The following is an 11,773-nucleotide window of genomic DNA, read 5'->3' on the forward strand; positions in this document are numbered from 1 at the left end:
TTTTGGGACTCCTCATCAACTGTGTGTCTTTTCTGATTAAAAGCAAAATGAATCTATCATCAAATCAGAATAAATTATCATAAGAATTTTGTAACAACAGCTTCTAAACACCTAAAAATACTTTGAAAATAGTGGAATACATATTTCAATCTTTGTGATACTGAAAAAGAGATCAACCTAGGGAGAGCAATAAAATACAGTCAACTTTCAGCTATGCAATAATGAGGAAGAGATGAGACAATGTGAAAAACTGACAACAGGACATTACTGATACACTGAAAGGTGAAATGAAACAGGAGTTTACAAACAAATTCTCTCCTAGGTTTGTCCCACCTATTATGACATAGAACTCTAAGCCAGTAGGATTAAGGTTCCAGATTTCCATGATTTCCATTCACAAAAAACTGTCACAAAGCAGACTGAACTCTACAAAGAGAAGCATAAGACAATGGTGATAAAAGGAAGAAAATGAATTTGGCTTCACTCTCTTGGTTTTTTCTGTCAGAACTCCAGAAATATGAGGTCAGGAACAGTGGGACCAAGAAGCCATCTTTATTGCTCACAGAAAGGAACCAGCATTTTTTATGACCTGAAAAGAGAAGAAACTTGGGAGTAACTTCTAGAGCAGTTTTGTGTTTGATCTGAGTGAAATTGAGGTCTGGGCAATTGTTGGAAAAGATTTAAGCTTTTTCTTGTAAATCAGAAGTACAATAACATCCTCTATTTTTACCACTACTAACTATTAAAATGATAGTAGAAGTTTTCAGCTTTATGGATGTACATAAAACGTCAACTCTCAAGATTTCCCCCCCTAGTTCATTCATCCTCCCAGGTGATAAAATGATAGTGAAATTAATCAGATATGTAAAATAAGCATTTTCTTTTTCATCTGACATAAATTATTACTTTCTTTTACTAAGTGTCTATTTCCATAAACTTATTTTAATAATTATGCACATGACAACTTGCTTTGATCCAACAAGCATCAGAATTGCCTCTTACACGCAAGGAGAGAGGCAGTGTGGCTTTAGTGCATTGGGAAGGCATCCCAGAAGTCAGCAAACCCTGAGCTCAAGCCCTGCCTCGGACCCACTCCGGATGAAGGGTGAAAGTCAAATCCCCCCACCCCAAGCCACGAACTCTTAAAATTTCTAAGGGCCTAGTAAGTACTAATGCAATGTGTAAACTGGCAAGTATAAGCAGGAAAATTAGAGGATTAGAAATGTTGTGCCCTGTTCCCCGGTTTACCCTCCATCTTGCCCCCAGCTTGCCCCACAGTTTGTGCCCCCATCTCCAGGAAATAATCCTGCCCCAGCTTGCCCCACTGTTTGTGTTCCCATCTCCACGAAAATAATCCTGCTCCAGCTTGCTCCATAGTTTGTGCTCCCATCTCCATGGAAATCAGTTTGTGTTTTTTCCCTTTAAATACCCTGCCCCTGCTCGGGGCTGTTAGTTAGGTTTGAGTCTTTACTCCGAACAGTCACGCGCTTGAATCGGCACAACAGAAATGGCTTCCTGTAGAAGGCTGCACATAACTGTGCCTAGAAGGTAGAGATTCTGAGGGGCAGGTGAGCATAAGCCTTATTCCAGATGTGGGAGATAGCCTGGGGAGAGGACCAGAAGTGGGAGATGGATCAAAGGCCAAATTTGGGCAACAGCAAGCAGGCTGTTGAGTAATATTGAGAGTAATGTGCAATCAGCCTGGAAGGGTACAGTGAAGCCAAAAGTAGGATAGGTTTTAAATTCCAGCCTATGGAGTACTTAAAGGTAAAGGTTCTTGGACAGGACAGTGCTAGCAGGCTTGTACTTTAGGAAAATTATTCTTGCAGCTTGAAAGGTTCATTTAAATTTTCTAAAAGTTTCTCCTAGATGGAGGGAAATACAGTTAGTCTTTCACAACATGACTATAATGGAAGTGTTTTGCATAACGATACATGTATAACCTCTATTGAACTGCTTGCCTTCTTAAGGAGGGTGGGTGGGGAGGGAAGAAGGGAGGAAATTTGGAACTCAAAGTTCTAAAAACAAATGTTAAAAAAATTGTTTTTACATGCAACTGGGAAATAAGATATACAGGCAATGGGGTACAGAAATCTATCTGGCCATACAAGAAAGTGAGGGGGAAGGAGGGTGATAGAAGGGAGGGCAGACTGGGGAAAAGAGCAATCAGAATGCATGCCACCTGGGGGTGGGGGGAGGGAGAGATGGAGAGAAAATCTGTAACTCAAAATTTTGTGGAAATGAATGTTGAAAACTAAAAATAAATTAAAAAAAATAAAAATTTCTCCAAAAGTCATACTTAGAACTACTTACATTTTACTCTGGAGCTTTTCACCATGTGTTTATAATTAGGTCCCACTCCTCTTACCCCCTCCCCCATATATCTGTCTTGAGCTAGAAGGTCAAATATTACTTTGATATTAGTCTAATATAATTAGTATAAAAGCAGCCACCAATTAAAAGCTCACACAATTAGAGGCAGCTGTGGATAGAGAAAGACTTGAGTGCAAACGTGACCTCAGTCACTTACTAGCTGCGTGGTCTTGGGCAAGTCACTTAGCCTCTGTTTGCCTGGCTTTCCTCGGCTATTGAATAGAGATAATAATAGCACCTACCTCACAGGGTTGTTGTGAGGATTAAATGAGACAATAGTTGTAAATCGGTTAGCACAGTGCCTAGCACATAGCAGGCACTACACAAAAATGCCAGCTATTATTGTAAATGAATAATATGTTAGTCCCATTTTCAATAATCAAGAAGCAACATGGTGCTGGATTTGGAGTCAAAATGACCTAGGTTCAAATCCTGCCTCAGACACTTAGTAGCTGTGGGACTCTGGGCAAGTTACTGAACCTCTCTGGGCCTCCAATTCCTCATCTATCAAATGTGGGGGTTTGGACTCTGACTTCTAAGGTCTCTTCCACCTCGAAATCTATGATCCCATTACTAAATCAAACCCTTAAATCAACTAGAGATTTAAAGAAGGTATAGTGCTAATATCAGTACCAACAAAATTATATTTTCTTCCATAACTTTTAAATTAGTAGTACAAAACCCTCTAATAATTCACCATTAATATAGTTACAATTGCATTCAAGCTTAAAACTATTTCTCTTAACTCATCACAGGAACATACCAAGCAAAGATAAAAAGAATTAAAAGGAGAAAAGGATAGAACTGAATAAAATGCCCATGTTGAATCTCAGCATTGATGTCAGGTGGGAATTGCTTATGACTGTCACTAATTTCCACAAAGACATTAACACAAGGAAAAGGTACTCTTGGCAACGCGGTTTGTTCTTTTGTCTAAAAATAACTACCAGTTTACATCAGACTGCTCTTCCTGAAAAACACTGGATGAGAATTTGGTGCCTTTTTCTTGCTTCAGAAATAAGTGCTGTTAAAGGAAATGTTAAAAACATTCTAATTGTAAACAAATACAAAATCATAGACCAAACCAAACAAAGGAGACCAATTAAAATCAATTTTTAGGACAGTGAAAAGGAATCTTTTCTATGAATTTAAAGGCAGAAAAAATAAGCTGAAAGTCAACTTAACTTTTTTCCCTTAGAAATACTGCCATAACTTGGAATTATACAAATAAAACGGTTAAAATGTCTATGATTTCACCAAGAGGCATATAATTCAAAGGTTTTATTTAAAAGAAGGATATAATGAATTTAGCAAAACATGGAAAGATTTATGTCAACTGATGCTGAGCAGTACATAAGTAAACAGAACCAAGAAAACAATCTATGTATATATTGTCAGATGTTTTTGATTTGTCAGTTTGGGGGATTATTTTTTCTCTTCTTCCTCTTTTTCTTTTAAAAATATATTCTTTGTTTTATTAAATGACTCTGGAAGGGGGAATAAGGAGGGGTACAAAAGAAAATTTAGGTAATGTAAAAGCAAATATATCAATGTAGAATGTATTTAAAAAACAAAACAACAGAACATGGCCAATTATCTGTGCCTGCAGAAACATTTCCTTCTAGATGTCCTGTAGGCAATTCAATATATCTAGAATAAAACTGATCACCCAGCTCTTAAATCTTATCTACCACCCAACTTGAGGGCGCCATCTGCTCAGGTTTTCAGCCTTCGACTTTGTCTTCTCCCCCAACCCAAGTCAGTTGCCAAGTTGTGTTGACTCTACTTTATCCATTAACACAGATGTCACCCTAGTTCACACCCTCACAGTTTCCATGGGACTAGCATAAAGGGATTCCCTACTTCAAATCTTTTGCCTCTCCAATTCCATATTCCACATTGCTGCCAAAATACCCTGCCTAGGGCACACGATGATCAACTCTGCCTCAGACTCTTTAAGGACTCCCCATTGCTTAGAGGAAATGCAGTCTTCTTGGCCTGGCATTTACGGCTCCCTCTCCATAATCTGACTCCTACCTTTCTAGTCTTATTTCATATCACACTCTTTCATTCATTTGCTGCTTCAGCAAACAGGATTGCTAGCTGAGTCCCAAATTTGACATTCCATATCCCGCTACCTCCATGTATCCTTACTATATGATCCATCTGTGATGGCTGGAATGCGCTCTCTTCTCAATGCCATTTCTTAGAATCATTATTTTCCTTCAATGGTCAGCTCAGCTGCCACCCTGTCTGTGAACCCTCCACTGATTATTCCTTCCTCCTCAATCTCTTTCTTAATTTTCCTTCTATTATACTTATATGTATGTGCATGTGTTCTATCTCTTCTTGAAGAATGGATGCTTCTTGAGGGCACAGACTCTGGTTTGTTGTGCCCCCAACACCTAGCTCAATATCTTGAACATGGGCAGCACTTAACAAGTGTTTGCTCAGATTAAAAGTTCAATTCACCAGCTTTTAAGGTAAAGAATATAGGACCGGCCTACAGAAGGTTAGAATGTAGAACTTCCAAACTCCTTTTTAACAGATAAGGAAATTGAGGCCCAGAGAAGAGAGCTGACTTAGTCAAAGTCACCCAATTAATCACTGTTAGAACTAGGACTAGAACTGAGGCTTTCTGACTCCCAGTCTTGCACTTTTTCATACTCTTTCAGTCCTCATGCGTTTAATGACCATTTCTAGACCTGAGTTCAAATTTGACCTTAGATATTTGCTAGCTGTGTGACCCATGGGCAAGTCACTTAACTTCTCCATGCCTCTGTTTCCTCGACTATAAAATGAGGTTAAAAATAGAACCTACCTCCCAGGGTAGTTGTGAAGATAAAATGAGATAAATTTGTAAAGCACTTTAAATGCAAGCTATTAATATTATTATGATGAAAGCTTTATAACTGTTGACAAAAAAAAATATTTAAAAATCTCTACACAGATGGCTCCAAGACCTTTATCTCCATCCCTAGTATCTCTCTAGTCAAATATCACCAAATGCCTTTTGGATGCTTCAAACAGTATGTCCCACAGACATGTCAAACCATCACTGGTGAGATCTGCTCCCTCAAAGGCATCCCTCTTCTGAAGTTCCCTCGTTCTGTCCAGGTTACAAATTCAAAACCTTGGTGCAACACTCAATGCCCCACTCTTATTCATCCAACCTGTCTAGTCAGCGGTCAATCAAGTCTTTTGAATTCCCCCACCACATCATTAGTATCCATCTCCCCACCTGAAACTCTTTATAAAACCTCTTGCCATGACCACCGTAATGGCCTAATTGGTTTTTCTGTGGTCAGGTTTCTTCGTACTCAAATCTGCCAAGCTGTCACAACGCTTTTTGTTAGGTTTAAGCCTGAAAATGTCACTTCCCTGAGCAAGTTTCGGTGGCTCTCTATTGTCTCTAGGGTCAAATGTCGGTTTCCTGGTTGGTCTTTCCAGCCAGTTCCCAACCTATCTCTGTTGTCTGCCTCATTATACATCACAGTCCTTCCCACACTCTGTTGGGTTTGTTTCTGTTCCTTTTCCATACTACTCCATCTTCAATCTTCACGTCTTTACACAGACCATTCCCCATACCCAGAAGACTCTCCTTCTTCACCTTTGGCATGGCAAAATTCCTACTTCCTTTAAGACTCAGCTCAAGAATCACCTTTTTACATGAAGCTTCTGTGCCTCCTTCCCTAAACCACTTGGTATTTAGTCTGTATATACCTATATAGATAGGTACATGCTATCTCCTCCAACTCCTTGAAAATAGTGACCTTCATCCTTTTCTTTATGTCCTCAATGCCTGGTTCTAATGACTGCTGTCTTTGCCTCTCTAGGCCTCAGTTTCATCGTCTTTGTATCTGTTTCCCCTGGGCCTAGCACGAGTTGCTGTTGTCCAGTCTTTTTTTTAAGTTGTGTTTGACTCTTCGAGACCCCACTTGGGGTTTTCTTGGCAGAGATACAGTAGTGGTTTACTATTTCTTCCTCCAGCACATTTTAGAGATGAGGAAACTGAGACAAACAAGGTTAAGTGACTTGCTCAGAGACACACAGCTACTTAGTATCTGAGGCCAGATTTGAACTCAAGAAGATGAGTCTTCCTGATTCCAGTCCCAGCACTGTATCCCAGTGGAGACACTGGCAACCTGGCTGCCTGGCACGATATCTGCTTAATAAAAGCTTATTGGTTGATTAAGCAAATAGGTCCTGAGACTCAGGGTTAGCCTAAGTTAAACTTCCTTATTTACTTAGACTTAATTGGACATCTGACTTCACAGTAACATTTAAAAGGTCAAAGATGAATCACTTGGTTAAACACTGTTTATATTACTAGTGCTATTTTTTAACCTAAAATTTTGGGGAACTTGCTGCAGTTAGAAAATATTGCCTGAAGACTCAGATATAATCAAGCTGAGAACCAATTTGGCCTGTTTCAGAGGTTCTAAATATCTATTCCCTTTATTTCTTGTTCTGAGCCACCTCACTCTTATCAATGGTCATAGAAGACTACAATGCTGTATAAAATTCCTGACTGAAATAAATCTGCCTCAACATTACTAAATGTGCTGCCCTTCCAAGCAATGTAGTCTTTCCCTCAGGGAAGTATAAACACTTAAAGGGAGAAAGTAAATCTAACTAGAAACAAGCCAGGCTGCTCACAGTGACCTTTAAGAATAAATTCTTGAAAAAAGGAACCACCATTTACCACTGATTGCTAAATACAGACAACCAAATTACATAAAAGAAATTTGTTTTTGTTAATTTTATTGGATGAAAAATGCTCTAGAAGTTATCGTTGAAGAATCAACTTTTTTAGAAAAGGGGGAAAAGAAGGCAATGGTTTCAGGATGAATCCTAAATTTACTAGGGACAAATCTACTACATATTCAAAAATAAACGTCCACAGTGAGAGAGCCTTAGGTTCACCTGTTATGTAGAATCCGAAATGAATTATTTTATGCTAATCTAATCAGCTTGTCAGCTGTTTAAGAAAACCTCTTTTATCTCATTCTGCTCAGAGCCAAAGATTGGGAAATATCACAACACTATATTTGTGACTACCTTCTTTATAACCTAATCTCAATCCTGTGGGATCAAAGCTTCCCTACGAGCAGCTATGGAAAGTATTTCAAGTCACTGCTAATCTAGCTCTTAATGAGAATAAAAGGATAAAGTATAAATAGAATGCCAAATCCTTAAAGACAAGGGACCATACCACTGTCCAGACCCACCTCTTTGAAAGCTATCACACAAGTCTGCGAATCTCCTAGGACACGGGAGGAGGCTTTAAAAATAAAAACAAAAACCAGAGTCTGACACTACAGAAATGTCACCATTACTAGTAACATACATAAACCGGCCTTCTTATAGAAAATTACAAAACCAAAAGAACATTAGGAATTTAACACAGTGTCTCTGCTTTCACAAAATCTCATAGTGGGAAGGGACCTTAGGAACCATCCAGTCCAAATCATATCTGAATAAGAATCTCCCTAAACATATCAGACAAGTGGTCAGCCATCCCTCCAATGAGGGGAAACTGACTGCTTCCGCTTTGGGATACCTCTGATCATTAGGAGGTTACTCTTTATCGTAAGCCTCAATTTGTCTCTTTATAACTCCTACCCATTCTAATAATAAGAGTTGATATGTAAACAGTGTTTAAGGTTTGCAAAGCACTAAACATACATGATCTCAGAATGTAAGAAACCACACATTCAGGAGAAGGAGGCTTGTTCATTCTTTCTCTCCAAGTTTCTCTTATTTTTCTAACCCTGCTCAGCTTGCCTCGGTTGAAGAGAAGGCAAGAGCAAGAGATGTAACAGGAGGGAAGATCCTCAACTGCTGCTGCAGTTTTATCTTTGAATCTTCAGGACCTAACTCAGAGCAGTTGTTTAATAACATCCGTTGAAATAATTTGTACAGCCCTTTTTTTTTTAGTAGAGGAAACTCCGGTTCAAAGGAATCAAGGGCTTTGCCCATGGTCACATGAGTATCCAAGGCATGATTTGAACCCAGATCTCTCCTGACTTTAGTCCAGCACTCTTTCCCACAACAAAAGTGTTAACAACCTTGCTGCTTCTGGTAACACACACCAGAGGAGGAACAGCAATTTTACTTTTAGACAGTAATGGTAAATTACCATCACTTTTCCTTTCAGACTGTATTCCTAAAATTAAACCTCAGCACATAGGAGCAATGAAGAATATGAATGTGGTTAACTAGCACTAGTGCACAAAATTAATTACAAGTTCTTTTTGCTTAGTCAAAGTCACTAATTATTAATACAGTGAAATCTGTTAAGCAGACTTAAGATCATCTGTCCAAAGAACCATTTTTCTACGGGCTCCTTAAGCAAGTAAGGCTGTCGATAGCGTCCATATGGGGACTCTCAAGAACTTTAAGGGGCTGTCTAAGAATGTCATCCGAACACGAATATTTTTTTCTGCTCTATGTGGTGACTAGGAGACTTTTGAATTAAGAATAAATTAGTTTTACAATCCTCAGAAAATATTTAATATTTTTCTAACCCCATCCCCAACTCTTGCTCGAGGGCTGAAATGGATTGGAAGCATAAGACACATACTGTACATTCACTGAATGGTTCCCTTATTTGTCACTGCAGTCCATCGTCAGTGCTGGTGAGATGAGTCATACCAGTGATGCTAATTAGAGCCTGCTTATGAAAGCACCCAACCCCAGAACATTAGCAGAAATCAAAGTAGGCCTCCAGATCGACATCATGCAATCATCCTAACCTTGTGCCTTCCAACTGCAATACCTGTGATCGCAGAGCTTGGGTTGGTTACCACATTGCTGCTTGCAAACAAGACAGTAACTGCAGAGAGGGACATTGCCACGGATCCAATGGTGATTCATGCCATTCTGGTCAACATCGTCACTGCTCAGCATGATCTCTTTGCAATTGAACGAGCGATCTGCTTTCTTGAGGCAATCTTCACCAGTGCACAGCCCGCAACAGTTACAAAAGGCACCCTGGAGGATGTGCTGAGAGCACACACAGCAGTAGGTCGGTTGGCTGAAAAGGTCCGTGTCCCGCCAGGTGTGTTTGCTCTTGCGGAAAATGTCCTTCTGGTAAAGCTGCCTCCGGGACCTCTGGTAGCTACACCACAAGGTGATCAAAACAGGCACCAACACAGAGCAAAGAGTCCACAGGATCAAACTATTATCAGCAAACATAGTAGTAGGAGTGACAGATGGTTGCTTATTGCCTTCCATGTTTTCAGTTTATGCTTGTTTAACAAGAAAAAGAAATAAGGATTAACGTTACTATTTTTTTCCTCTCCCCTTTCACCCTATACGCTATGCTTTTAGGGGAACATGACCCATAGAATCTATAATTTTCCTCTTTCACTTTTCTGACATATATCTTACTGCTCTCCTGTCAGCACCAGCCAGGATACTCTGTCAAGGAAGTTACTGCAAAACAGCTCCCCTCAAAACCACCTTGGGTCCAATTCGGCATCTCTTCCCTCAACCCTGCTCCTCCCATGCCCCCAGAAGAACTGCATGAAAAGCAGTCTCTTCTCATCTCAGTACCTCTTGACTATTATCTTGGCAAAGCTTTCTCATGGTGTCATAGGATTTAGAAATGGAAGGGATTTGATATCAACTAGCCCAGCCCAATCATGTTATTTCTCTGCTCAGAGACAAGAGATCATTTCTTAGCCATGCCTTTACCTTCTCCAACAAAGACCTTGAAATCCTGAGTTGTCCTCTTAATGAACAGACCACAGAAGAGGAACAGGATGCCCATGCCAGCCTCCCCTCCTCCTCCCTCCCCCTCATTAGAGCTGGAAGAGACCTCAGAAGTCATCTAACCTGGGGTCTTCCAACTTTTTTTTACCCCTATACCCCTTGACTTTCAGTAAATCTTCCTATACTTTCTATTCAATATAAAAGGAAATAAATTCTAGAGTTTACCAAGCATATTTACAATTAAAAAGACTTTTCCATGCCCTCTAATTCACTTTTCAGCCCTTTATCTTATTTCTAAAATGAGGGGTTTGAACTTCTTCTAGCTCTAAATGCAGGATCCCACGAGATGTTAAGAGCTTCCATGAACATAAGAAAAAAAATAAACGTTCCCATACCTCCAATTCAATAATCAGTCTCAGTTTTTAAAACTGTAAAATGGGGGGGGGGAGGGGTTGGATTTGACGTCCTCTGAGGTCCGTTCTAGCTCTCGATCTAGGAGGCTAAGGCATTCAAGCGTGTACCGTGCATATGCACGTAAGACGTTCCCGTACCCCGCTAACTTAATAACCAGTCTCGGTTTCTACATCTGTAAAATGATTTGATGGCCTCTAGGGTCTAAATCCATGATGCTAGGGCACCCCAGAGTTTACCACGCACATGTAAAACCTTCCCAAGTCGGCTAATTCCTGACAAAAGGAAACAAAGACTAGGATTTGCCATGCATATAGACATACGAAATAAAATAGATTAAATGCGATAGGATAATTGCTAAAATAGTCCCCCGCCCCCAATCCCTTGACGTGCTTTCTCCTGCGTAGCCCAGCTTGGACACTCCGGATCTGGTCCATCCCCAAGCCCTCTCTTTTTACAGATGGGGAAACTGAGGCCCATAGTGCGGGGTGGGGGGGGATCGCCTACGGTCCCACAGAAGGTGGTAGTGTCAGGAGCTGAACCCAGGTCCCAGGGTTTCCAAGCCCTGCCGCCTCCCATTCGAATCAACAGCTAGAGCACCGGCTCTCTGCCGGGCGCCGGGGATACAGGGACAAAAAGGAAATAGCCGCTGCTCCCCAAGAGAGGGAGGAGACGGGCCTCAGTTTCCCCAGGGGAGGGAGGCAGGGATTGGGCTGCACCTTCCCGGTTCTAAAGCCTGATTCTGACCAGTGCGCGCCCTCCTACCTGTCGGCGCCGGAGGCTCGGCCGCTCCCGCCCTGCCTTCCTCCGGGCTCACTCGCTCCCTCTCGGCCCCGGCGGGGCCCGAGGGCCTCGACAAGCGGAGCCGGAGCCGGGAGGCAGGGGGCGGGGCCAAGGCGGGCCTCAGAGCGCAAGAGCGGAAGTGGCATCACGGGGGCGGGGTGATTGTGGAGAGTGAGCAGATCATTGGCCGAACAGTCCAGGAATCGTCCCAGGGGCGGGGAAAAGGGTGGGACCCGAGTGGAAGGAGGTGGAAACCCGAGGGGTGGGGCCACAAGGGAGGGGGAAGGGAGAGGAGAGGCGGGAACTTAGAAAGGCGGGAGTTCGGGGTGGGGCTAAGGAGGTGACATCATGGTCTGTTATCGAGCGGAAACTTCTTCAGGACTGGGGCCCCTCAGGTTTTTTTGTTTTTGTGGTTGTTGGTTTTTTTTTTTTTTTTTGTATCTGAAGCAGCCACCACGGAGAAAGGCTGGGTGGCAAAGTGGCGTGG

At 41.5% G+C, this 11,773-nt stretch overlaps 1 protein-coding gene across 1 annotated transcript in view; it reads right to left on the reverse strand.

Annotated features, from left to right (window-relative positions):
• The window catches only part of DGKE (diacylglycerol kinase epsilon), a 28,711-nt gene extending 17,315 nt beyond the window's left edge, over positions 1 to 11,396 (reverse strand). The window contains exons 1-2 of the mRNA XM_036755350.1: positions 11,269 to 11,396; positions 9,155 to 9,626 (exon numbers count right to left, since the gene is read on the reverse strand). Coding sequence (XP_036611245.1) covers positions 9,155 to 9,612 — 458 coding nt within the window. The 5' untranslated portion in view covers positions 9,613 to 9,626; positions 11,269 to 11,396. The remainder of the gene's footprint in view (positions 1 to 9,154; positions 9,627 to 11,268) is intronic.
• Between the last annotated feature and the right edge of the window lie 377 nt (positions 11,397 to 11,773).

This window comes from Trichosurus vulpecula, chromosome 4 (genome assembly GCF_011100635.1).
Source record: "Trichosurus vulpecula isolate mTriVul1 chromosome 4, mTriVul1.pri, whole genome shotgun sequence".
In the NCBI taxonomy this organism is placed as follows: Eukaryota; Metazoa; Chordata; class Mammalia; order Diprotodontia; family Phalangeridae; genus Trichosurus; species Trichosurus vulpecula.